At 39.5% G+C, this 26859-nt stretch overlaps 1 protein-coding gene across 2 annotated transcripts; it reads right to left on the reverse strand.

The window, feature by feature from the left end:
* LOC116286623 (lipase maturation factor 2-like) lies at window positions 1-23852 on the reverse strand. 2 transcript variants are annotated; one of them, XM_089026725.1, is made up of 20 exons: window positions 23750-23852; window positions 23543-23593; window positions 22533-22735; window positions 21349-21377; window positions 21171-21239; window positions 20702-20852; window positions 15141-15214; window positions 13417-13495; window positions 12183-12306; window positions 11312-11485; window positions 11135-11240; window positions 9962-10058; window positions 9297-9412; window positions 8961-9030; window positions 8485-8539; window positions 7883-8129; window positions 7206-7314; window positions 2336-2389; window positions 2141-2211; window positions 1-80 (listed from the first exon to the last, which is right to left on the reverse strand). In XM_089026725.1, exons 1-19 carry the CDS (start codon window positions 23850-23852, stop codon window positions 2203-2205), a joined length of 1920 nt encoding a protein of 639 aa, XP_088882851.1. In that variant the 3' UTR covers window positions 1-80; window positions 2141-2202. The 2 variants fall into 2 exon arrangements, with proteins under 2 accessions (XP_088882851.1, XP_088882850.1); XM_089026724.1 differs by lacking the exons at window positions 1-80; window positions 2141-2211; window positions 2336-2389 and adding an exon at window positions 5840-6028.
* Window positions 23853-26859: the final 3007 nt, after the last annotated feature.

The raw sequence follows: 26859 nt of genomic DNA on the forward strand, positions 1-26859 counted from the left end.
TCTATTGCTGTTGTGTATCCTTCAAGGGGTGTCTCCTCTTCATCGTCATCCTCATCTTCATCGGTAAGGTGGTCTGATGCCTACATCAACGAAGAATCAAAATTACATTTAATCATTTTTTTCTGCGCTATAATACAATTTATAATACTACAAAATTACTCGATTCTGATTGGTCAAAAGGAGTAAAATTATATCCCAAATTGTACTCTGTAGAGTCCCAATTGACCTAATTCACTATGTTGCACTGCTTGTTTATGTGGGAGATAAATCCAATAGAAAATTTAACTAAACTTGCTCCTAGTCAAACAGTTTAATCTAAAATGGCCTGGTTTTCAGATATAATATGTGTTATTATGTTACTAAAAATATTCTGAGCGTTTGCTGGCTATTTTACTTCTCTTCGTGGATTGATACAGGATTTAGAACATTTTTCAGTTAGTTTGCATTGATTTGACCCCGTCTAACGACCATGATCCTTTGCATTAAAAAAATAGATTGTTGAAGATTGTTTTGATGTGACGTCAAAGTGAAGTAGGGTAATTAAGTTGCGTAATTTTGTTGAGTGTATTATAAACAAAAAAATCACACAATCTTCTCATACAATTAGGAATTTATAGATACTCGTGATGTTTTGAAAGTTCTCAAATTGAACTCTCCTAAAAGCTCGTTCTTTTATGAAAACTCTCAAAACATCACGAGTACTTTTAAATTCCGAATTGTACTCGAGATCGTGCGATTTCCTGTACAAATCACTGAAGAAGTGACGGAATAACCGTAGTGAAAGATTTCCTGATTCCAAAACCGCAAACCTCTGCCGTTTGACAAATAAAAAACATTTACTGTGTTTGCACACGCTAATGCAAACCGAGATGTGAATGGGAGAATTCGAGAGCAGATCAGTGCAAACACGAGCCATAGGCTCTCGGCCAATCACAGCACGTGTACTATTTGAATTATTTTATAACAGCCAATAGACCTCGTCGGCTCGGGCGTAATGTTTTCCCATTTCAGATGTCATTCCCTTTGAAATAAAATTCTTTGCTTGAGTAGTATCCATATTCATGTGTCTTCTCATGTACAACCGTTAAACAAAGAAATGATACTCTAGGGAATGACACGTGGTCTTGATAATAAGATTCTTTGTTTGAGTTGTATCCATATTCATGTGTTTTCTCATGCGCAACCGTTAAACAAAGAAATGATACTCCAGGAAATGACACATGGTCTTGAGAATAAGATTCTTTGTTTGAGTTGTATCCATATTCATGTGTCTTCTCATGTACAACCGTTAAACAAAGAAATGATACTCCAGGGAATGACACGTGGTCTTGAGAATAAGATTCTTTGTTTGAGTTGTATCCATATTCATATATCTTCCCATGTGTAACCATTATACAAAGAAATGATACTCTAGGGAATGACACGTGGTCTTGAGAATAAGATTCTTTGTTTGAGTTGTATCCATATTCATGTGTCTTCTCATGTGCAACCGTTAAACAAAGAAATGATACTCTAGGGAATAACACTACATGCTCTTGAGAATACGATTCTTTGTTTGAGTTGTATCCATATTCATGTGTTTTCTCATGTCAGCCATTAAACAAAGAAATGATTCTAAATGACACTCTAGGGAATATTTTTTTATGTGGCCTAAAGTGGAGAACATTATTCCTAAGCTAAAGAGACATGTATAAGGAGGTTTGTGTATTATTGTGGTATAACTGCATCATAAAGTTTCTCCAAGAGAAAATGAACTAAGAGAAGGAATCACCGTGTCCCATCATGTGCACACTTTGATGCTATTTTTAGAATCATTGATGGTATTTTTAACTTGTTACCTTGCCTGCGCGATAACCATGCTTCTATTTTATGCCTCGTTTTAGGACACGAAAAGCTCCAAATTTCTTCACGTCCACGACAAAAACGCAGGCTTTGTTTACTGCAAGACTGGAAGCCACCTACCCTCAAGAAATCAACCAATCAGATTCCTCGCTCAAAATATCTCCAAGCTAAAAATAGCATCAAACTGTGCACATGATGGTTACAAGGCTATATAGGTAGGATTCCTTCTCTTAGTTCATATTCTCTTGGCTTCTCAGAGTCTTAGTCATACAAAATTTATTTTCCTTCCTTACTGTACCTTCTTTGCTAAGTTCTCAATGTACTCCACTTCATCTTCATTTATTTCATCCTCATCACTTTCTAGTTCATCTATAAAACATAGTAAAGCAAAATTGTAAATATTCTGTACAAAGTCGAGGCCACCTCTGTGCAATTGAGAGCTTGAAACTGGAGTATTGATTCATACTATATGTCTTGTATGTGTAGAGTTTACCTTCTTCAAATTCTTCATCCCCTTCATCACTATCTTCTTCTTCTCCTCCTCGGTCTGAAGTAAATAAGAAATAAACATCTTTTTAAAACAAGTTACTAACATCAAGATGCTCTTTTCATGTGAGTTAGCCGTGCCCTGACTCAGATCAGCCCAGAGGTTGTTTCAGGGTTTGATCTGTGAGTTAGCCATGCCCTGACGTAGATCAACCCAGAGGTTGTTTCAGGGTTCAATCTGTGAGTTAGCTATGCCCTGACTTAGATCAGCTCAGAGGTTGTTTCAGGGTTCAATCTGTGAGTTAGCCATGCCCTGACTTAGATCAGCCCAGAGGTTGTTTTAGGGTTCAATCTGTGAGTTAGCCATACCCTGACTTAGATCAGCTCAGAGGTTGTTTTAGGGTTCAATCTGTGAGTTAGTTATGCCCTGACTTAGATCAGCCCAGAGGTTGTTTCAGGGTTCAATCTGTGAGTTAACCATGCCCTGACTTAGATCAGCCCAGAGGTTGTTTCAGGGTTTAATCTGTGAGTTAGCCATGCCCTGACTTAGATCAGCCCAGAGGTTGTTTCAGGGTTCAATCTGTGAGTTAGCTATGCCCTGACTTAGATCAGCCCAGAGGTTGTTTCAGGGTTTGATCTAGGAGTTAGCCATGCCCTGACTTAGATCAGCTCAGAGGTCGTTTCAGGGTTCAATCTGTGAGTTAGCTATGCCCTGACTTAGATCAGCTCAGAGGTTGTTTCAGGGTTCTATCTATGAATTATCTATGCCCTGACTTAGATCAGCTCAGAGGTCGTTTCAGGGTTCAATCTGTGAGTTAGCTATGCCCTGACTTAGATCAGCCCAGAGGATGTTTCAGGGTTCAATCTGTGAGTTAGCCGTGCCCTGACTTAGATCAGCCCAGAGGTTGTTTCAGGGTTCAATCTGTGAGTTAGCCATGCCCTGACTTAGATCAGCCAAGAGGTTGTTACGGGGCTCGATGCTTGTCCTTTTTATCTCAGTTCCATATCTTATTTCTATCGACGCAAAGATTTGGAAGTCTCTGTTGTTGATGCTGGTTTGTTTGATATTCCACTCAAGCCAGGCACGTTTTGAACGAGTGTCTTCACGTAAGTATGTTTAGCTCTTATATCTGGTTAGAGTCGCAGCTCGTTGCTCGTTCCTTTAGGTTCTTTTTCATCATTTTTCCCTCAGCAAGAATCAGCTTCGAACAATTTCTAAGTCGGCCTGACGTCGAACACATTATTTTCCCATTTAAGACAACGTGTCATTCTCTATACTGAGAATAAGATTCTTTGTTTGAGTTGTATCCATATTCATGCGTCTTTTCATGTACAACCATTAAACAAAGAAATGATACTCTAGGGAATGACATGTGGTCTTGAGAATAAGATTCTTTGTTTGAGTTGTATCCATATTCATGCGTCTTTTCATGTGCAAACTTCAAACTTCAAACAATTTTACGAGGTCAAAGGTTCCACCATCTCATTGTTCTTTAATGTTCGAAAAGTGACGAGAAGTACGGATGAAATAGAAATATAGAAAAAATGTTTTACTTTGACTCGACATTGCACATCAGTAACTTTTAATAGTCTCCTTTCTTGATTTGAGGATTTTTTCCATGTTCTGTATTGGCTCCTGCTTCGTGAGCATGCTGGCTCACAGAACTATTTTGCTTGTTGTCTTTCCTTTCTCTAGATAAATGGAGAAAGCTCAACTGGGGACTAGTATGCTTTGAGGGTAAGGGCACCAAACCGGGTATCTTCAAACCTCGTTCCGAAGGATTTCTCGCAGCCGTAAAGCTCGTTCATTGGAGCGGCAAGATTGTCTGCGCATCTCGGGCGGGTCATGAAAGCAACTGGGGATGCCACAACTTTCCAAACATCGTAAACACCCCTTTGAATGTATTCATTACCGATGAAAGCAACCACATCCTCTTCCCAAAGGCTGGAGCAACGTAAGTAATTCATCGGCAATTCAGCCATAGATAAACATTTACTTGGTCAGTTGAGGTTGGTCCGTTGGTTTGTTATTTGGTAAGTTGGTAGGTTGGTTGGTCCCTTGGTAAGTAGGTAGGTTGGTCCCTTGGTAAGTAGGTAGGTTGGTCCCTTGATAAGTTGGTATGTTGGTCCCTTGGTCAGTTGGTAGGTTGGTCCCTTGCTCAGTTGGTAGGTTGGTCCCTTGGTCAGTTGGTAGGGATAAGTTGGTAGGTTGGTCTCTTGGTTAGTTGGTAGGTTGGTCCCTTGGTAAGTTGGTCCCTTGGTTGATCACCGGTAAGCAAATCGGTTGGATGACTTCAAATATTCAAATATACCTATTTCTTTGACAGATTTACCACAGGCGTCCACAGGAACGGCAAGTGGTTCAGCATCCCTGGATTTGACTCCAGATCAGAATACCTCGTTCTACAGCACGGCTTCAACGTCCCACTTTACGTTAGCCCTACATCCATCCTTAAACTATGGTACGGTGAAGATCTGCTGAATTACGCCGAGAGTGATAACAGTGGTCGCGTTTGCGCTAGTGTTTATGGATACTTTGTTTAAGCCTTTCTACAAAGATACCTTTAAGCAGCTTTGCGTATGGTAACACATGAATCAAATGCTGTTATAACGATGTAGTTAGTTTCGCTATTTTATAAAACCGTTCCGAGCAGTACTAAGGTTTTAAGAAATAAAAAAGTGCCTCAATGATAGCTGTGCCTCGGGACTATTCAACAAAACACTTTTGTACAATAGGACCAATGGCCCCATTTTCAAGTCATATTCAATTCACTAGCAGGGGGGTGTGAATAGGGGTATGGCAATTGCCAGGGCTCCCATGGATAGCAGAGTTTTAATTAGCTCTGAAGGGACTACCCTGGGTTTATTTACTTAGCTTATTTTTAAATAAAGGCTTCATTCATTCAATTCAAACCACTAGCAGGGGGTGTGAATAGGGGTTTGCAAATTCGTCGATCCGTTAGAATTAATGTCCGAATCTCTCAATCTCAATTTTCAAAAAAAAAAAAAAAAAAAAAAAAAAGAAAAGATAGTTGTATTATATTTTTGTCTCGACATTAAAAAAAATAAAATAACACATTTCTGAAGACGGTTTAGATCCGCGATCCGAACTTTATAATGAGTAAAAAAAAACCGGGCCACAAAAAAAGAATAAATCGACAATGATTTATATTGGCATAACATTAATTAAGCCCAAAGTAAAGACGTCTATTCAGTTTATTCTGCAAGAAAATAAGATGGTTTAGATCCGCGATCCGAGCTTTATGATGACCAAGAACCGAAATTCCGACCCCCTCCCCCTCCAAAAAAAAAGAAGACAAATCGGCAATGATTGAAAATGTTATAACATTTAGCCCAAAATAAAGAATTCTATTTAGTTTATTACAACTTTTTTTAATCCAGGGGGGCAAAGGGGAGCTGCTATATTGTTTTCCGTTGTGTTGACGGAAGAAACTCAATTAGCCCCCCCCCCCCTAAACTCAGTTAGCCCCCCCTAAAATTTTGGCTGGATCCGCCCTTGATCTCGTACCTGAATTTAGTGTTTATAACTGGTTGATCAAGAGAGAACACAGCCAATGACTACACCAGACAGGAACAACACTAGGATGAATACTACCGCATCTATGGTCCGCGCCAGAGAACGAAGATATTTGATAAAGTGGTACAGTCTACCAGATGGATGCTCAGGCCATGGATCATTCTAAAATAAGAGAAAACGTCGCTAGCAATTGACCACGTTAGAAACAAGACTGGGGCGAGTTTTGAATTTGAATTTAATTAGCAAAAGATTCCTTCATCTGACAACGCACGTCAATATCAGTAAGTCTGTGAAACCGACTACCGCCACCCGGTAGCTCAGTTGGTAAGAGCGTCGGTCTGTTGTGCGGAAGGACGTGGTTCAAGCCTCGGCCTGGACAACACTCAGGGTCTTAAAATAACTGAGGAGAAGGTGCTGCCTTTGTAATTACATCTGCAAATGGTTAGACCTTCAAGTCTTCTTGGACAAGGACTTAAAACCTTAGGCTCCGTCTGTCTTCACTATATAACCCTGCATAAGGCGGACGTAAAAGATCCACTGAAGACGCTGGTGACGACCATCTTCAGTGCCCGTGCTAACCGGCTGCCTTATCAATTGGGTCGCAAGGCCTGTTAGGCATCAAGCCGTCCACCCACCAGTGGTAAACGCATTAGACTAGACTAGAGAAACTTGAACGTGGTTGGATAAAAAGGACCAGAGTTACAAGCTTTCTAAAGCATGACCTCGAGCCAAATATTTTCCTTACCGGCCCTTCCACTTAGTCAATAAGTACATAGTATTCCCAGAGGTACCCCTTGTGTACGTAATGTACATCCACGGAGTACCCCTTGGGTTTATCAACATGTTCATTACCTTAGTCAATAAGTACATAGTATTCCCAGAGGTACCCCTTGTGTACGTAATGTACCTCCAGGGAGTACCCCTTGGGTTCATCAACATGTTCATTACCTTAGTCAATAAGTATATAGTATCCCCAGGGGTACCCCTTGTGTACGTATTGTACCTCCAGGGAGTACCTCCTTGGGTTCATCAACATGTTTATTACCTTAGTCAATAAGTACATAGTATCCCCAGGGGGTACCCCTTGTCTACGTATTGTACCTCCAGGGAGTACCTCCTTGGGTTCATCAACATGTTTATTACCTTAGTCAATAAGTACATAGTATCCCCAGGGGGTACCCCTTGTCTACGTATTGTACCTCCAGGGTGTACCTCCTTGGGTTCATCAACATGTTTATTACCTTAGTCAATAAGTACATAGTATCCCCAGGGGGTACCCCTTGTGTACGTATTGTACCTCCAGGGTGTACCTCCTTGGGTTCATCAACATGTTCATTACCTTAGCATAACCAAAGTGGTTTAACCATGTGACCAGGGAGGGTTCATTTAAAGATACGATAGGCAGGTATTCTCCCGTGTATTCTCTTGTCCACCAATTCTTGATCAAGCTGCGATAATTTATCAATAAATCATTAATATATTGAGAATTGATCAACAATTTGCTATTATCAACATCATCATCATCGCTATCAACATCATAGACATCATCACGATTGTCATCGTCACCATGCACCATCATTATTATAACTATCATCATCATCTTCAACATTATCAACATCATTACCATCATCACCACCATCGTCATAATCATCATACCACCATCGTCACCATTATCATCACTAACATCATCGTCACCATCATTATAGTCATCTTCACCATCACAATTATCATCAGCATTATCATCACCATTATTATTATCATCATCACCATCATCATTACCATCACCCGCATTGTCACCATCATTATCATCATCTTCACCATAATCGTCATCAACATCATCATTATCACCATCATCATCATCGTCACAATCACCATCAATGACATTATTACAAAGCAAGCAAAGGTAGCATTATGGTTGGAGCAGAGAAAGAACGGCCACTCAAAACAAAGGTATAATGCAATACCCCAATATATCCCAAGATGCACTGTATACTAATAAAACGTGTAAGTCCTTACCCAGCATTATGGATAGCCTCAAACACATTACTAGTATTCTTCGGCAGCCTGGTATAGTGATATTTATAAAGGTGTGCTCGGATGAACAGAGGTGGTTTGTTAGGAAAAGGATTCTTGTCCAGTAGATCTAGGACGTCTTGATGTCCTTGTAGTAGCCTGTACACCATGTGGACGAACCAAGGATTGTGATTGTACGAGCCTAAAGCTGCGAACCACATTTGCCAATCAAGACGAGGTTGATGGGGAGCTGGAACATATTAGCATAATATTAAACAAAGTGGTATACCACTAATAGACCACTAATAGCTCATTCAATTGGAACACAGCATTGAAGATAGACCGTAGCCTCATACTGAAACCTTTGTGCGTGACAAGCGAAGCATATCTCGGAAGTGGGCTACTGAGACGTCTGCTCAATTTATTTTCAACCCAGGGTACCCAGTAAATATTTTGTCTCATATTTTCAGGCATCGAATCCAGGACAGTTTGAAAATGACGTGGAAGTGTTGACTGCAGGTATTCAACACACTATGCGCATTCAGTTTGGTTCAACACTGTATCCACAAGGAGAAAATTTCAATTGATAACTGGAAATTACTTACCAACAACTGGAAGTCTTTTGTCCAAAATCCCAGGTTTATATAGAAAGTCGTACTCCTAAAAATGGAACGCAAAAAATATCAAGTGACGGGACTAATTTACTTCCGGTTTTTGACTTGCTTGTTTGTTTGTTGTTGCTCGCGCTGGTGCTCCATGTATTTGGCTCTTGGGAAGATAATGGGTGGGGAAGGGGGAGGGAAATAGGGAATAGGGATGAAGTAAGGATGACCTTTTCCATTTTATCCACCTTCGCTTGAGCAGATACGCAGTACAATAGTCCTCTTTATCTTGAGTGTAATGTTTGCCCATTACAGACCATGTGTCATTCCTTAGGCTTTAGTGCTACGTGCTAAATGCTCAGTCATTCGTGACAGGCGGTAAGAATAATTGAATTTAGCACGTAGCCTAAACTGAAACCTTTGTGCGTGACAAGCGAAGCATATCTCGGAAGTGGACTATTTGATAGCCCCCGACATACCTTCCAAGGTCCTTCCAATGAGTTGCTTCCTTCAACAATCACTTCCGGTCTGCCACCAACACCAGTCATGCTGAGCAATGACATTAAAACCAGTTAGAAACCAGTAAAAATAAAAAATAAAAAACAATAAAAATACGGATAAGGAGGTCATGAGGGACATGCAAGGAAAGTTGAATTAAAAAAGTGCATTGGCCAAGTTTGGGACTAGGAAGTGATGTCCCATGCCCCTCTCTTTCTAAGAAGCCACAGGAACCCCATGTGAGGTTCCCATGTCTCCTCCCTCATACCTTCTAATCCAAGCCCCTCTCTTTCTAAGAAGCCACAGGAACCCCATACCTTCTAAACAGCCCATAAGCGTGCACTAGCTCCAGATAATCAGTCTTGTGCTTCAATCTTTTGATGACAGGCCAGACTTTTTGTTGCGTGGCGTAGTCAATATCCGTGTAGGGAACCTGTGGGGTGAGAAAGAGACAAACAGATCACCCAAGTTCCTTGAACATGCAAGGTATCATGGGATAGGATGGGTAGGGAAAAGATAGAAGGGAATTGGAGGTGGAAGAAAGAATGATCAGATGAGTTGGGAAGTGAAAAAAAGTGGGCAGTAAAGGTGAAAGAATTTCAAGACGTTTTTAGTCATTAAACAGATCAAATCTACCTCACATGTCTGTGAATCAAGGGTGGTGTAGCAGTAGTACACTCCCCTCTACCCTCTGGGGTCTCTGGTGTGATTCCTAATTACCGCTGTGTTTCTTGATTACAGACTCATTTACTCAGGGTTAGCCTCGTATCAGTGTCTAAATATTCACAAAAACCAACGGTAAAGTAAAGAATGCACAACTTCAACAGTACGAACACTTTGAAACTCGACGGACCTTGACTGGAACACGTGAATATTCTTCACAAAATCGAGGCTAAGCCTGAGTAAATGAGTCTGTAATCAAGAAACACAGCGGTAATTTGGAACTTGAAAATAGTCTATTGAAGTACATTTGCTCACTCACCAGACTGATAGCAAACATGCCAAGAGCAGCAAAGGAGAATACAAACCACAGTAGAATAGACCAGACCTTGGTTACAAGATCTCTTTCCATTATACAACTATGAAAGATAAGAATAATATGCAATAATTCTTATCTGTTTAGTGCCTTGAAACTCTTGAAGTTACTGTGCGGATACTCCAACCGGGACCACTTTGATAAACTAGTATCATTAACCAATCATATTATGACATTTAGTTCAATATATTTAACCAGCCAATCAGATAACGCATCGATGTAATAAGAGCGTGATAACGTGGTAATCTGATTGGCTAACACTGTTATCAGTTCAATCTCTGTCTAGTTTACCGTTATCTGATTGGTCAGTTATATTCAAGAGGTCCTGGTTCGTGTGTCCGCAAAGTAAATGATTTAATTAAATGATTCTTAAATCACTTAAATCATTGAGATGCATGGACGGGATGAATAGGATAGGTGGGATAGTTGATGGGATAGATAGATAAAAGGGATGGATGGATGAATAGGATGCATAGGATGAGTGGGATGGATGGATGGATGGATGGGTGGATGGGTGGATGGGTAGATGGATGAATGGATGGATGGATGGATGGATGGATAGATGGATTGGATGGATGGATGGATGAATGGATGGATAGATGGATTGGATGGATGGATGAATGGATGGATGGATAGATGGATTGGATGGATGGATGGATGGATGGATAGATGGATGGGATGCATAGGACGAGTGGGATGGATGGATGGATGGATGGATGGATGGGATGGATGGATGGATGGGATGGATGGATGGGATGGATGGATGAATGGGTGAATGGGTGGATGGATAGATGGATGGATGGATGGATGGATTGGATGGATGGATGGATGGATGGATGGATGGATGGATGGAAAGATGGATGGATAGATGGATGGATGGATGAATGAATGGGTGAATGGATGGATGAAAGAATGGATAGATGGGATGCATGGATGGGTGATTAAAGGATGAATAAATGAGAGAATAAATGAGATGGATTGACTGGATGGAAGGACTACAAGAAAGGGGTAGAAGGGATGGAAGGGACAGAATGGATGCATTGAACACATTGATGAATAGTATATAACTACTGATTATATAAAAAAGAAATGACCAAAGACTAGATTCCAGTCTCTTACCCAATAAAAGCTCTCAGTATTTCAATACACAGGGAGCCCAATCCTATCCATATTGCGATTGGAGTAGCCTTTTCAATTGCATCGAAGAACTCTCCCTTAGAAAATGCTAGACAAACAAATGAATATGTTAGCCTCATTCAATAGAGATAATTTTGTATACTCATACAAAATACTCACTTATCTTGGACTTGATCACATGCTTTTTGGAAATTTCCAGGTCAAATAGCTTTACCATCCAGTAGAAAACAGTACCAATGACTCCAACAAATGCAACCTTTCTGAAGATATTCTTGATCCTTTCAACCCATGTGGGAAGTGAAAGCTGATGACCACTGAATCTGCTTCTTGAAACTGAAAACACATAGGCATGCTTAAAAAGAAATATCTTAGGATATATCTATTTATACCTATGGGTGTATGTACATGTCTCAAAGAGTACCAATGGGTGTCTCTAGGAGTACCTTTGGGTGTCTCTAGGAGTACCTTTGGGTGTCTCTAGGAGTACCTTTGGGTGTCTCTAGGAGTACCAATGGGAGTCTCTAGGAGTACCTTTGGGTGTCTCCAGGAGTACCAATGGGAGTCTCTAGGAGTACCTATGGGTGTCTCCAGGAGTACCAATGGGAGTCTCTAGGAGTACCTATGGGTGTCTCTAGGAGTACCAATGGGAGTCTCTAGGAGTACCTATGGGTGTCTCTAGGAGTACCAATGGGTGTCTCTAGGAGTACCTTTGGGTGTCTCTAGGAGTACCAATGGGAGTCTCTAGGAGTACCTATGGGTGTCTCTAGGAGTACCTAAGGATGCCTCTAGGAGTACCTTTGGCTGTCTCTAGGAGTACCAATGGGTGTCTCTAGGAGTACCAATGGGAGTCTCTAGGAGTACCCATGGATGTCTCTAGGAGTCACAATGGGTCTCTCTAGGAGTAACTATGGGTGTCTCTTGGAGTACCTATGGGTGTCTCTTGGAGTACCTATGGGTGACTCTAGGAGTAACTATGGCTGTCTCTAGGAAAACCATGGGTGGGTGTCTGTTTCTGGTTTTTCTAACTTACCAAGCCACGAGGGACAAACAGTCATTAAGTGTTCATCATCAATGATTGGTAACAAAACAAACACTGCTAGTAGATTGAAGAAATTGTAATTCCCAGTCAGAATAATTAATATTTGGAAAAATAACTGAAAGGAAAGCAAAATAAATAAATGAACAAATAAACAAAGGAACGAAAGAGCAAATGAAAGGATGAGTCAGTGTGTAACAAATTCTTTTTTAAAAGGAAAAATCATTGATCTTCTGGCTCTAAAGAACATTTCTACCCATTCCTAGGAAGAATGGTCTTATAAAGGCATCCCAGCCACTTTTTAGACAAATTTGATAGGAAATAATATAGGCTGTGCAAGTTCTAAATATAGGAAAATATAGGATTTTTCCCCAAAAATATAGGCACTTTATAGGAGCTAAAATAGCTTGTAAACATTAAATAGTAAACAATAAACACACTATTTTTAAACCATGTATGTGAAATTTTAATTTGTTAGATCAAAACTGTTGTTTTCTTTAGAGGTATTTCACCATCACATGGGCTGCCTGTGGTTAGATGGCAGAACAATAAAATCCCTTTGCTCTCGGGAATTGAATTCTTTCTTATGTAAAATTGTATTGTTTCTACCATTTAATATGGCTGCCGTCAGGTGATGGTGAAATACTTCTATTGTGTAACACTAACAGCTGTACAAACATTATGCCTTATATGGTGTTGTTTGTTCTGAATCTAGACCACAATACATCCTGTTTATGGAACTCAGGAAAGGCCTATACCTAGTATACAATCTCCCAATGATTGAAAACTTCTGACAGAGAATAGAGTGCAAATAATATACCCGTGAAATAGATAGCTAGCTAACTAATTACTAACTTTGTGCTATTTGCTGCCTAAGCTAATTAGTCAAAGAAATAGGAGAGCTGTGATAGGTAAACTAGTGCACATCTTCTACTCAAGGGCGAGCATTTAAAAAAATTTTTAAACACACTTACAAAAACTGAAACAATATTTTATTGTACATGCTTTTCCTTCGTATAATTTAACATGTTCGCATTTTTGTATCTATTCATTTGCATATTGAGTTGTTACTTTAGTAAACGTCCGTGCCCTTGTCATGCCTCGATTAATTCCTATGTCTTGTCTAATTAAGCACTAACTATCTCCTATTTCATCCTAACTAATTCTCGGGTATATTATTTGCACTCTAACAAAAAAAGCTAAATAAATAATATGGAGTACATTTTACCTGAGAGTAGAAGGAAAAGATCCTTAGTGATCTGACTGGTGCAAAGAAAAGCCAGCTAAGAGCTATCAGGATAACATACCTGAAAACAAGAGGGTACAACATTTATAGAATCAAAAAACATTGGATATCATTAATATTAAAAACTAGTTAATTATCATTTAAAGACTTTAACACACAAAAAGGAAAAAAACTGACCGATTTTCATTGATTAAAAGTGAAATTCTCCTAAAAGGCGCAAGCTTTGGTGCAAGCAATGAGTGTAAAAATTTGATCCACTGTGCGCTCAAGCTTTCCTTTTCGTCACATGTTAGCCAATCAGAAACCTTAATTCTGAAACGACAATACCACAAAATATTGTCTTCTCAAAAATATAAGAAACTATTTAGTGAATCGCGATACTACATTGGATACTGGGTGTGGCAGTAGTGTACTTGTCTCTAACCTCTGGGTTCTCAGGCTCAATTCCTGGATTTGTTGGGGCTTTCCCTTGGTTTGATGTTTTCCTCTGGGTTCTACAGCTTTCCTCCCTCCACAAAACCCAACACAATAAATTCCAATTTGATCCATGAGTTAGCCATACCCTGACTTGGATCAGTCCAGAGGTTGCTTCAGGGTTTGATCTGTGAGTTAGACATGCCCTGACTTAGATCAGCCCAGAGGTTGTTTCAGGGTTCTATCTGTGAGTTAGCCATGCCCTGACTTAGATCAGCCCAGAGGTTGTTTCAGGGTTCAATCTGTGAGTTAGCCATGCCCTGACTTAGATCAGCCCAGAGGTTGTTTCAGGGTTCAATCTGTGAGTTAGCCATGCCCTGACTTAGATCAGCCCAGAGGTTGTTTAAGGGTTTGATCTGTGAGTTAGCCATGCCCTGACTTAGATCAGCCCAGAGGTTGTTTCAGGGTTCAATCTGTGAGTTAGCTATGCCCTGACTTAGATCAGCCCAGAGGTTGTTTAAGGGTTCGATCTGTGAGTTAGCCATTCCCTGACTTAGATCAGCCCAGAGGTTGTTTCAGGGTTTAATCTGTGAGTTAGCCATGCCCTGACTTAGATCAGCCCAGAGGTTGTTACAGGGTTTGATCTGTGAGTTAGCTGTGCCCTGACTTAGATCAACCCAGAGGTTGTTTCAGGGTTTAATCTGTGAGTTAGCCATGCCCTGACTTAGATCAGCCCAGAGGTTGTTACAGGGTTTGATCTGTGAGTTAGCTATGCCCTGACTTAGATCAGCCCAGAGGTTGTTTAAGGGTTCGATCTGTGAGTTAGCCATGCCCTGACTTAGATCAGCCCAGAGGTTGTTTCAGGGTTTAATCTGTGAGTTAGCCATGCCCTGACTTAGATCAGCCCAGAGGTTGTTACAGGGTTTGATCTGTGAGTTAGCTGTGCCCTGACTTAGATCAACCCAGAGGTTGTTTCAGGGTTTAATCTGTGAGTTAGCCATGCCCTGACTTAGATCAGCCCAGAGGTTGTTACAGGGTTTGATCTGTGAGTTAGCTGTGCCCTGACTTCGATCAGCCCAGAGGTTGTTTAAGGGTTCGATCTGTGAGTTAGCCATGCCCTGACTTAGATCAGCCCAGAGGTTGTTACAGGGTTTGATCTGTGAGTTAGCTGTGCCCTGACTTAGATCAGCCCAGAGGTTGTTTCAGGGATTTTTCTGTGAGTTAGATGTGCCCTGACTTAGATCAACCCAGAGGTTGTTACAGGGTTGATGTTTAATATTGATGTTACTTACACAAATACTATACTCAGACGCTGGAACCAACTGGGTAACTGATGGAAATACCAGGCTAAAGGAGTTGGGATACACTATTGATGAAAAAGAGGTAAAGGGAAAAATGGAAGGGAAATGGAAATTATGAATGATAAATGGATAAATAAATGATTGAATGGACTCGGGAAGCACAGGCTAATGTGCTGCCTTGCACCAATGCTGACCCTGGCTAGAGTCTTGCAAGGCTGGGTGTAGTATGTGAGTAGAGTTGTTTGTTGGTTCTCTCCTGTGTAGTATGTGAGTAGAGTTGTTTGTTGGTTCTCTCCTGTGTAGTATGTGAGTAGAGTTGTTTGTTGGTTCTCTCCTGTGTAGTATGTGAGTAGAGTTGTTTGTTGGTTCTCTCCTGTGTAGTATGTGAGTAGAGTTGTTTGTTGGTTCTCTCCTGTGTAGTATGTGAGTAGAGTTGTTTGTTGGTTCTCTCGTGTGTAGTATGTGAGTAGAGTTGTTTGTTGGTTCTCTCCTGTGTAGTATGTAAGTAGAGTTGTTTGTTGGTTCTCTCCTGTGTAGTATGTGAGTAGAGTTGTTTGTTGGTTCTCTCCTGTGTAGTATGTGAGTAGAGTTGTTTGTTGGTTCTCTCCTGTGTAGTATGTGAGTAGAGTTGTTTGTTGGTTCTCTCCTGTGTAGTATGAGAGTAGAGTTGTTTGTTGGTTCTCTCCTGTGTAGTATGTGAGTAGAGTTGTTTGTTGGTTCTCTCCTGTGTCGAATGTGAGTAGAGTTGTTTGTTGGTTCTCTCCTGTGTAATAATAATAATAATAATAATAATAATAAACTTTATTTAACGATGATAAAAAACCAATTTAGCAAAGCTAATCTTACATTGGGTCATCAAGAAATATAAAAATACAAAAATATGTGAAGCTAATATAAATATCTAAACTACAAAATTTAAATATACACTAAACTATTGAGAAAAGATACTATTTATAATTATGATTTATTTAACATATATTTGTAGAGTTCCGTTCTAAAACTCTTAAATTGCTCAATATTTCTTAAAGCAGTAGGTAAATTATTATAAGCCTTTGCCCCACTATAGGGCAGACAATTTCTACTGATGCATAACTTAACTTTAGGTAGCCATAAATCATTATTTGCAATGCTTCTAGTTATCCTATTACAAACTGAAGATTTCAGCTTAAACATATTACTAATATACTGGGGGGCCATGTTATGAAGGGCCTTGTATACTAAAGTACACAGTCTGAATGTTACTCTTTGATGAATAGTAAGAATTCCTGATATGTTAAACAGTGGACCAGCCGAAGTCAGTTTAGGCTTATCAAAAATTATTCTTAATGCCATATTCTGTAACTTAAGGATACGTTTAGCATGACTTGAATGACCCCAAATAGTGCAACAATAATCAATATGTGGCTGTAGAAAAGACTTATAATAAGTCAATCTACAGTCTAAAGGTAAGAACTTCTTAATCCTTCTTAACAGATAGATTCCTTTACTTAAGGTCTTGGCTACTTTGTCAATATGACACTTCCATAAGAGGTGTTTGTCAATTATTACTCCTAACAGTTTTTCAGTTTTAGTTGTTTTCAACTTAGCGCCATTGTAGTAAACTTCAAGGTCACTCTTTAATCTTGCTGCTTTCTGATAAGTTGATATCAACATTGCCTTTGATTTGTCAAGATTAACAACCATGTTATTTTCATTGCACCATGTGTGAACATTAGACATATCATCGGTTAGAATGTCATTGAGTTCCTCAACTGTCTTTGCACTGGAATGAGATGTAGAGTCGTCTGCAAACATATCGATATTGGAACTAGTGTATAGGGGAAGGTCATTTATAAATACAATAAACAGCAGCGGCCCAAGTATGCTTCCCTGAGGTACCCCATAATGGACTGGTTTCGTAGATGACAGGATTCCTTGAATCCGAACACACTGCTGTCTGCCTTGTAAATATGACTTGAACCAGGATAGCACTAAATTATCACAATGATAGATTGCAAGTTTCTGAAGAAGTATATCTGTGTCCACCATGTCGAAAGCTTTGCGGAAATCCACAAACACTGTTCCAGTTAGAAGACCTTTTTCCATATTTGATGCCCAGCTGTCAATAAGCTTTAATAAAGCTGTTTCACAAGATTGCTTCGAAAACCTGATTGGGAAGTATGCAACAATTTATGTCCAATAAGAAAATCGTAGAAGCAGTTGTGAATATAACGCTCAAGGATCTTGCTTACTGCACACAATATAGCTATTGGCCTGTAGTTGTTAACATCACAATGATTGCCAGATTTAAATACTGGGGTGACCTTGGAGGTTTTCCAGACAGTAGGAAACTTGCCACTTGTTAAACTCTTATTAAAAATGCTTATTAAGGATACCGTAATTTCATTCGCAGATAATTTGAGGATTTTAGAACTCAAACTATCAAGTCCTGTGGCTTTATTAATGTCCATGGTAGACAGAAACTTGTGTACAAATTCTGAGGTTATTGGAGGAATATTAAATTTCAGATCATCCTTAATCCTTGAGTTTACCATGACTTTCAGTTTATCAAAGTTGGTTGCAGGCTGTTGATTTAAGATATATTGATCAACAACTGAGGAGAAGAAGTTATTAAAATGTTGATGTAGTATGTGTAGTATGTGAGTAGAGTTGTTTGTTGGTTCTCTCCTGTGTAGAATGTGAGTAGAGTTGTTTGTTGGTTCTCTCCTGTGTAGTATGTGAGTAGAGTTGTTTGTTGGTTCTCTCCTGTGTAGAATGTGAGTAGAGTTGTTTGTTGGTTCTCTCCTGTGTAGTATGTGAGTAGAGTTGTTTGTTGGTTCTCTCCTGTGTAGAATGTGAGTAGAGTTGTTTGTTGGTTCTCTCCTGTGTAGTATGTGAGTAGAGTTGTTTGTTGGTTCTCTCCTGTGTAGAATGTGAGTAGAGTTGTTTGTTGGTTCTCTCCTGTGTAGTATGTAAGTAGAGTTGTTTGTTGGTTCTCTCCTGTGTAGTATGTGAGTAGAGTTGTTTGTTGGTTCTCTCCTGTGTAGTATGTGAGTAGAGTTGTTTGTTGGTTCTCTCCTGTGTAGTATGTGAGTAGAGTTGTTTGTTGGTTCTCTCCTGTGTAGTATGTGAGTAGAGTTGTTTGTTGGTTCTCTCCTGTGTAGTATGAGAGTAGAGTTGTTTGTTGGTTCTCTCCTGTGTAGTATGTGAGTAGAGTTGTTTGTTGGTTCTCTCCTGTGTTGAATGTGAGTAGAGTTGTTTGTTGGTTCTCTCCTGTGTAGTATGTGAGTAGAGTTGTTTGTTGGTTCTCTCCTGTGTAGAATGTGAGTAGAGTTGTTTGTTGGTTCTCTCCTGTGTAGTATGTGAGTAGAGTTGTTTGTTGGTTCTCTCCTGTGTAGAATGTGAGTAGAGTTGTTTGTTGGTTCTCTCCTGTGTAGTATGTAAGTAGAGTTGTTTGTTGGTTCTCTCCTGTGTAGTATGTGAGTAGAGTTGTTTGTTGGTTCTCTCCTGTGTAGTATGAGAGTAGAGTTGTTTGTTGGTTCTCTCCTGTGTCGAATGTGAGTAGAGTTGTTTGTTGGTTCTCTCCTGTGTAGAATGTGAGTAGAGTTGTTTGTTGGTTCTCTCCTGTGTAGTATGTGAGTAGAGTTGTTTGTTAGTTCTCTCCTGTGTAGAATGTGAGTAGAGTTGTTTGTTGGTTCTCTCCTGTGTAGTATGTGAGTAGAGTTGTTTGTTAGTTCTCTCCTGTGTCGTATGTGAGTAGAGTTGTTTGTTGGTTCTCTCCTGTGTAGAATGTGAGTAGAGTTGTTTGTTGGTTCTCTCCTGTGTAGTATGTGAGTAGAGTTGTTTGTTGGTTCTCTCCTGTGTAGTATGTGAGTAGAGTTGTTTGTTGGTTCTCTCCTGTGTAGAATGTGAGTAGAGTTGTTTGTTGGTTCTCTCCTGTGTAGAATGTGAGTAGAGTTGTTTGTTGGTTCTCTCCTGTGTAGAATGTGAGTAGAGTTGTTTGTTGGTTCTCTCCTGTGTAGAATGTGAGTAGAGTTGTTTGTTGGTTCTCTCCTGTGTAGAATGTGAGTAGAGTTGTTTGTTGGTTCTCTCCTGTGTAGAATGTGAGTAGAGTTGTTTGTTGGTTCTCTCCTGTGTAGAATGTGAGTAGAGTTGTTTGTTGGTTCTCTCCTGTGTAGAATGTGAGTAGAGTTGTTTGTTGGTTCTCTCCTGTGTAGAATGTGAGTAGAGTTGTTTGTTGGTTCTCTCCTGTGTAGTATGTGAGTAGAGTTGTTTGTTGGTTCTCTCCTGTGTAGAATGTGAGTAGAGTTGTTTGTTGGTTCTCTCCTGTGTAGAATGTGAGTAGAGTTGTTTGTTGGTTCTCTCCTGTGTAGTATGTGAGTAGAGTTGTTTGTTGGTTCTCTCCTGTGTAGAATGTGAGTAGAGTTGTTTGTTGGTTCTCTCCTGTGTAGTATGTGAGTAGAGTTGTTTGTTGGTTCTCTCCTGTGTAGTATGTGAGTAGAGTTGTTTGTTGGTTCTCTCCTGTGTAGTATGTGAGTAGAGTTGTTTGTTGGTTCTCTCCTGTGTAGTATGTGAGTAGAGTTGTTTGTTGGTTCTCTCCTGTGTGGTATGTGAGTAGAGTTGTTTGTTGGTTCTCTCCTGTGTGGTATGTGAGTAGAGTTGTTTGTTGGTTCTCTCCTGTGTAGTATGTGAGTAGTTGTTTGTTGGTTCTCTCCTGTGTGGTATGTGAGTAGAGTTGTTTGTTGGTTCTCTCCTGTGTAGTATGTGAGTAGAGTTGTTTGTTGGTTCTCTCCTGTGTAGTATGTGAGTAGAGTTGTTTGTTGGTTCTCTCCTGTGTAGTATGTGAGTAGAGTTGTTTGTTGGTTCTCTCCCGTGTAGCATGTGAGTAGAGTTGTTTGTTAGTTCTCTCCTGTGTTGTATGTAAGTAGAGTTGTTTGCTGGTTCTCTCCTGCGCTTCAAGGGTTTTTTCTCCAGTTTCACTGGTTTTTCCTCCCTACACAAAAATCAATTTCTAAATTCTAATTCAATCTATCGGCTGACTTATCAATAGGGTTGCAAAACCTGTTAGGCATTACGCCGTCAACCCAGGAGCGGTAAATGCATTAGAATAGACTGATGATGAAATGGACAGAGGGCCGAAAGAATTGATCTACAGATGGATTGGTGGATTGACTGACACAGATGGGATGATTTAATAAAGTCCTCCAATGCTCATAAAAGTAAAACGCATTGAGAAAATGTGAAATGCACTATATAAGAACCCCATTATTATTACTATATGCAGTACTAAAGCATATAGATGCAAAAATCTATGACCTCTTTAGTGCGCACAACGTAACCTATACAGTCTAAAAGGAAACTACGATATATTAAATAGATGTCCCTATAAAATCATTGTCTTTAAAATGGTTCAGAAAATAAAAGTATATACAATACTTACAATACATTTCTAGCAATGAAAAATTTTATTATTACTAATTATTATTATTATTATTATTATTATTATTATTATTATTAACAGATGGACTGGTTATTGAATGAGAAGAGGAGAGAAAGAGAATGGGAATTCCTACCTGAGATTCGTAGTGCCAATCTAACGCCGTCAGGCCCCACCAGGTTGGACATTGACTGTTCAGCTTAACGACACCTGAACAGAACATTAAACGAAATGCCAACCATTTCACAAGCCAAAATGTGATGCCGTCATGATGACTGAATGATGAACTAAGAGAGAAATGTTTATGGTTTTAATATTAAGGAATTTTTTAAAATAAAATGATTTCAATTTCTGGGCTTTGCAGAGCTTCTTTGGTCTCTTCCATGTTTCCTCCCTCTGTGAACATGCTTACTTTAAAGCACACATCATTAATGGCTTTTTCACTAACATCAGACATTGGACACATCAGTAAAATACCAAACTTTATGTTTACTGCATTTTTCGAGTTGCGAAAACTACAGTAAGTGGCGTTGATGATGGTGCAGTCGATGAAGCAGATTTCAACAACGTTAATATTATTATTAGAAGTCACATTTTAAGCGTACCTTGAGGGAACATGACCAAAAGGAGCAACTAATACAGCTAAAAATCCTACTTCCATCAATAAGATATCCCTAGAGAGAAGGAAAAAGAATTATTCTTTGGACATTTAGCTAGTATTAATGAAGAATTATAGAAATAAAATCAGAAAATTGGAATATGAAGAAAAATTCTAAATCTCACCACTGAAACCACAAAAATGTTTGTCCAACCTGGATGATCAAGGAAATAAATGAGTATAAAAGGTATTACAGATTTAAAAAGTATTACAAAATATCCCTCAAACATTTACTTTCCTTTTATTTCCCCACTATTTTTTCTTTTTTAACTGGTCAATCAAACTCTTTCCTTTCTTTCACTTCTCCCATTTCAATAACACAATTTCCCATCCCATTGTACCATGATTATGTAAATGATGACTAGTTTTGGAACTAGTTTGGACTGCGTCGGTGTTTTTTAGTTGAATCAAATGTGTCGTAGTAGATAATTTTATCACCGTAGGTACGACGAAGACTCCAACGAAGGACTAACGTCCGAAACATCAGTCTACTATCTTTCATACCTACGGGGATAAAATTATCTACCATGATTATAACCTGATAGCAAAATAGAAAAACATCCCTACTCTTTATTTTCATTAGACCAATCATTCACATACTTTTTCCTTTTTTTCTCTCATCCTATTAACTCATTAACTCAATTATCCCATCCCATTTTACCATCATAACCTGATACCAAAATGAAAAAAATTCCAACTCATTTTTTCTATCTGACCAATCAATAGCCCACTTCCAAGATATGCTTCGCTTTGTCACGCATAAGTATAAGGCTATGTGCTAAATTAAATTAATTCTTACCGCCTGTCCAAATGACTGAGCATTTAGCACGTAGCCTCATACTGAAACCTTTGTGCGTGACAAGCGAAGCATATCTTGGAAGTGGGCTATTCCCATATTTATTTCCTTTCAATTCTCCCATGCATTAATAATCCATTTTTGTCATATAATTATCTATAAAATACCTATATTTCTCCTTTTTGAAAAACTGATATTTTCACAATTGAAAATAACATGTTATTTTTACATGTGCAAATATTGTTACCATGTGTATTTAAGCTATTAGTTTATGAATAAAATTTTTTTATAATGATAAAAAGCTTATTAAGTTGATTTTATGGATAAATATACAATAAACAGAATATTACATGGGCGCTTGGAGATACGAAGTTTATCTTCTCGTGTTGAAAATCTCTCACTCGTTCGCTGCGCTCACTCGTGAGAGATCTTTTCAACACTCAAAGATAAATTTCGTATCTCCGCACGCCCATGTAACATCCTCTATATCCCATTCCATTTTATTATTACTACCTGATAGACAGAGTAATAGAGAAACCACAGCATGAAAAATGAAACAGAATCTCTCCAGGAATCCATTGAAAAGGCCAGAAGAGATATCATCATACCAACGAGACAAAGCAGTTCCATTCCTGTCTCTATGTCCAAGCCAAGATGGGGCATAAACCATAGCAATGTAGGCTTATTCATGAAATTGTCCAAAGTTGTCGCATACTCTACAAAACAAATACTAGGCAGCTCAAGGTGTGGTCCTTTCGTCAAAAATAAATGTTTGATTCTCAATAAAAGCTCAATTTTTCAATGCAGATGACCCTCTGCTTCTGAAGCTTCATGATAATGATTATATATAGCCATTTAAACAAGTTGTCTTCTAAGGTTATCAGGAGCAGTAGTACACTCACATCTCTTCTCTGGAGTCACAGGTTTGATTCCTGGGCTCACGTGTGAGTAGAGTTTGCTACAGTAGGTTAAAAATAACCTTTATGCTAATCAGTCAGCTAACTCACAGATTGAACCCTGAAACAACCTCTGGGCTGATCTAAGTCAGGGCACGGCTAACTCACAGATAGAACCCTGAAACAACATCTGGGCTGATCAAAGTCAGGGCATGTCTAACTCAGAGATCAAACCCTGAAACAACCTCTGGGCTGATCGAAGTCAGGGCATGGCTAACTCACAGATTGAACCCTGAAACAACCTCTGGGCTGATCTAAGTCAGGGCACAGCTAACTCACAGGAGGAAAACTGGAGAAAATCTAACAAACTTAACTCACACGTGATGCAGAGTCCAAGAATCAAACCTGAGACCCCACACGTAAAGATGAGTGTACTACCATTACATTGTTCCACCCTTGATTTCCAACCTTAATTAGGTCTTATGTTTCATACAATTAGCATTTGTGACTTTGTTAGCTACCCAACCCACCCCTCCCCTCCTAAGAACCTCAATGACCCATTCATAAACTTCAAGTGAAATTTACTATCGAATATTTCTTAAAGGATATATTTTTTTGTTGTCCTACCTTCTTTGAATGCAATCTTCGCAGGCATAATGCCATTTCTACCATAGAGACCTATAGAAAATGTAGTCAAAATTTTGAATTATTTAAATTTTTAAAACTTTTTGTATCGATTTTCTCTCCAGACGTCGATTTTAAAACGAAGAATTTATCGTAGAAAAATATTATATTTTAAGTAAAACTTTGTGAAGTGCTAAAGTAGTGAGATACCTGGTATTTGGATGTAAAGAGAAGAGAATGCAAACAAATATATGGCAGCTATTCCCCATAGAAAAACTTTACGAACTGCAATCTGTTTGCAGTATCCCGCCATGTTGGAAGTGCTCCTTCAAGCATGCGCTTGAGCCTGAAGCACAGGTATCCCAAGGGACCTTATCTCTCTGCCTTAATCAAGAAAAAAAACCTGTCATGTAACTAAAGTAAGAAAAATCTTTATAAAACTGCTTTACTTTCTGGACGTGGAAGTAGTATCTTGATTATTTGGCTGAAGGGATACGCAAGCAAGCGCGTCCTACATCTTCCCGCCAAATGTAGTTAGCTTTCGGTCATTGGTTGCGGGGAAAACTAACCTCCCCCCCCCCCCCCCCCCCCCAAATACAAAACAAGGTACAATTTACGAGAAAAACTACGATTAAAACCTACATCAATACAGAATAGAATAGCAAGTGAAATTCCAAAAGAAAAACAACCGAAAATTCAGCCTTTTTGTTGCAGGTGAAAATACTTCGAAGGGCGGCTTCATAGTAAGAGAAGTGGAGACAACTTAGATAAATGTATTGCCCCTAAAACAGTCCCACAATGCAATATAATGCCATCTCGACCCAATATTTTCTCAACCTCGGATAGCAGAGCCTCATAACGAAGGTAAAATATATATAAAATATAAAAATATAAAATATATAAAAAATAATGCGATTTCGTTAATGCATTTAAAGGTCTGGGAACGGGAATGGGTTGGCATCGATAACGAAAATATTTCACACTCAAATTACAAACTGCAGATTTATTTTCTCTTTTTTATTTAAATATTTATATTATAACTTTAATAACGAGGATTCATTATATCTTTGTTCTTCTATCCATAGTGTTTGTGAAAAATATATGTAGAGGGTGTCACACGGCGGCGCGAAGATATGAAGTTTATCTTCGAGTGGTGGAAATATTCACACGATCGAGTGAACGCAGCGAACGGGTGAAATATTTTTCACCACTCGAAGATAAACTTCATATCATATAGACAAATCCACAAAGAAAAACTATGATTACAACGCTCCTCAAGTGAGCGGGAAAAGTAGTATAGGGAATGGGGGTTCCAGCGCAATCTCAACACGGGGTAAGACCCGCGTCAAAAATCCACCTACGGACGACCCCCACTCCAAGTGTGGTTGAGGGCAACAGCGCACTTAAATATGTTAGTCTATATATGGAGTGCGAAGAATGTAAGAGAACTTTTAAGAAAGAAGCGGATTTGAAAAAGCATTTGAAAATGAAGACGAAGTGTATGAGCAGTTATGATTGTGGATGTGGTAAGAAGTTTGAGACTAAGGTTAAATTGTTTTGGCATTGTCAGGACTGTGAGTACGACTACGACGACCTAAAAAGTGCTTGGTATTAGGTATAAAATATTTCCTATTATATAGATGGAATCCCAAAGCAACTTCAGCACGGTGTCAATACCCGGTAACGGTGAGATTGACGTTAGACAGTTTTGGCGTCAGTCAGAAAGGAAGGTTAAAAGGACTCTCCGAAAAGGTATAGAAGAATTAGGAGCCCTGAAAGCGAGCATAATGGTAGAAGTAAGTTTGTCAAAAGACGAGGTAATGACGACAGCAATGTTGCGATCAAAGTCGTTAGTGATATTAGAATCCACGAATCTGGATAGGTCACTCAGTGAAGCCTTAGAAGCAATAATGGAGTCGCTGTCTAACTACACGAAAGAAGGATCGGGTTGGACAGTAGAGGAGGTTGAAGGAATAGAGATAAGTATGGCCAGGTACGTACCCATACGAGGGGGGAGTTACGTACCGCTACCAACGTGGGTAGAAAGGAAGAAGGCTATTGTAAACGTGAAGAATGAAGACAATCGATGCTTTATGTGGGCAATCAGGTCTGCACTGTATCCAGCAGAGAAGGATCCCTGTAGGACAAGTAAGTATCCCACAGATGATTTAGAGTGGGATGGTGTGGAATTTCCCATGCAGTTGATAGACATCCCCATATTTGAGGAAATAAACGATCTAGCAATTAACGTTTACGGAGTCAGAGAGCAGACGATAGTACCGTTAGTTCTGTCAAAAAGTAAAGGAGAGCGCGTACATTTATTCTACCACGGCGGACACTACTCATGGGTTAAACACATTAGCAGACTATTCTACAGACATACTAAGCACAAAGGCAAAAAGTACTTCTGCGACTGCTGCTTGCTGTCATTTACATCCTTAAATGCCCTAAAGAAACACGATGAGATCTGCCGCGGAGTCGAAGAAGTGGCGCAACGGATCCAGATACCCACCAACAAAGAGCTTTCATACGCAGACCATCAAAAGCAGATGCAAGTGCCTTACGTGATATATGCAGACTTCGAAGCGTTGATAACTAAGGAAGAGCAGAAACGTGGTGCCACGAATAAGGTAGGATTACACGAGATCTGCTCCTTTGGTTACATAGTAGTCAGATCAGACGGTAAAGCAAACCCTCCTGTGATTTACCGAGGTAAGAACGCAGCTAATGAGTTTCTAGAAGCATTGCGAGAAGAGGAGGGGGAGATTAGAGAACAATTAAGACGTCCAAAGAAGATGGAATTTACCAAAGAGAACCAGGAGGCTTTTAACAAGGCAAAAAAATGCCACATTTGTCAACATACGCTTCTTCAGTTTGGAAGACGAGCCAAGAAAGCGTGGGATGAAGATGGAAAGTATCTAGGAGAAGCTCATTTTAAATGCGGGAAGTATGCTAAGAAAAGTGAGAAGCCGGGAAAGCCCTCCACGCACTGCATTCACTGCCACAAAGCATTTGTTGAGGATTTCTATGTGGATAAGGTTAGGGATCACTGCCACATCACGGGTAAATACAGAGGAGCGGCTCATTGGAAATGCAATATAAACTTCAAAGTAAATCCAGACATGGAGATTCCGGTGTTCTTTCACAACCTCCGCGGTTACGACTCCCATTTGCTACTACAAGGAACAGACGGCTCCGACGTCAAATGCATACCCAACAACAAAGAGCGCTACATGTCCGTAACTGTGGGTAAGCTGAAGTTCTTAGACTCGCAGCAGTTTATGGCGGACTCCTTAGCAAACCTCGTAAAGTATAACACC

Source organism: Actinia tenebrosa, unplaced genomic scaffold (genome assembly GCF_029948245.1).
Source record: "Actinia tenebrosa isolate PJP-AT-01 unplaced genomic scaffold, QUT_ActTen_1.0 PGA_scaffold10__47_contigs__length_13832649, whole genome shotgun sequence".
In the NCBI taxonomy this organism is placed as follows: Eukaryota; Metazoa; Cnidaria; class Anthozoa; order Actiniaria; family Actiniidae; genus Actinia; species Actinia tenebrosa.

Coding starts and splice junctions, on each gene's coding strand:
- LOC116286623 (XM_089026724.1), bottom strand. CDS start 23,852: ATGGCGGGATACTGCAAACAGATTGCAGTTCGTAAAGTTTTTCTATGG. Junction 13,496..15,140: donor CGTCTGAGTATAGTATTTGT/GTAAGTAACATC, acceptor TCTTGTTTTCAG/GTATGTTATCCTGATAGCTC. Junction 10,059..11,134: donor ATACTGAGAGCTTTTATTGG/GTAAGAGACTGG, acceptor TATCTTTCATAG/TTGTATAATGGAAAGAGATC.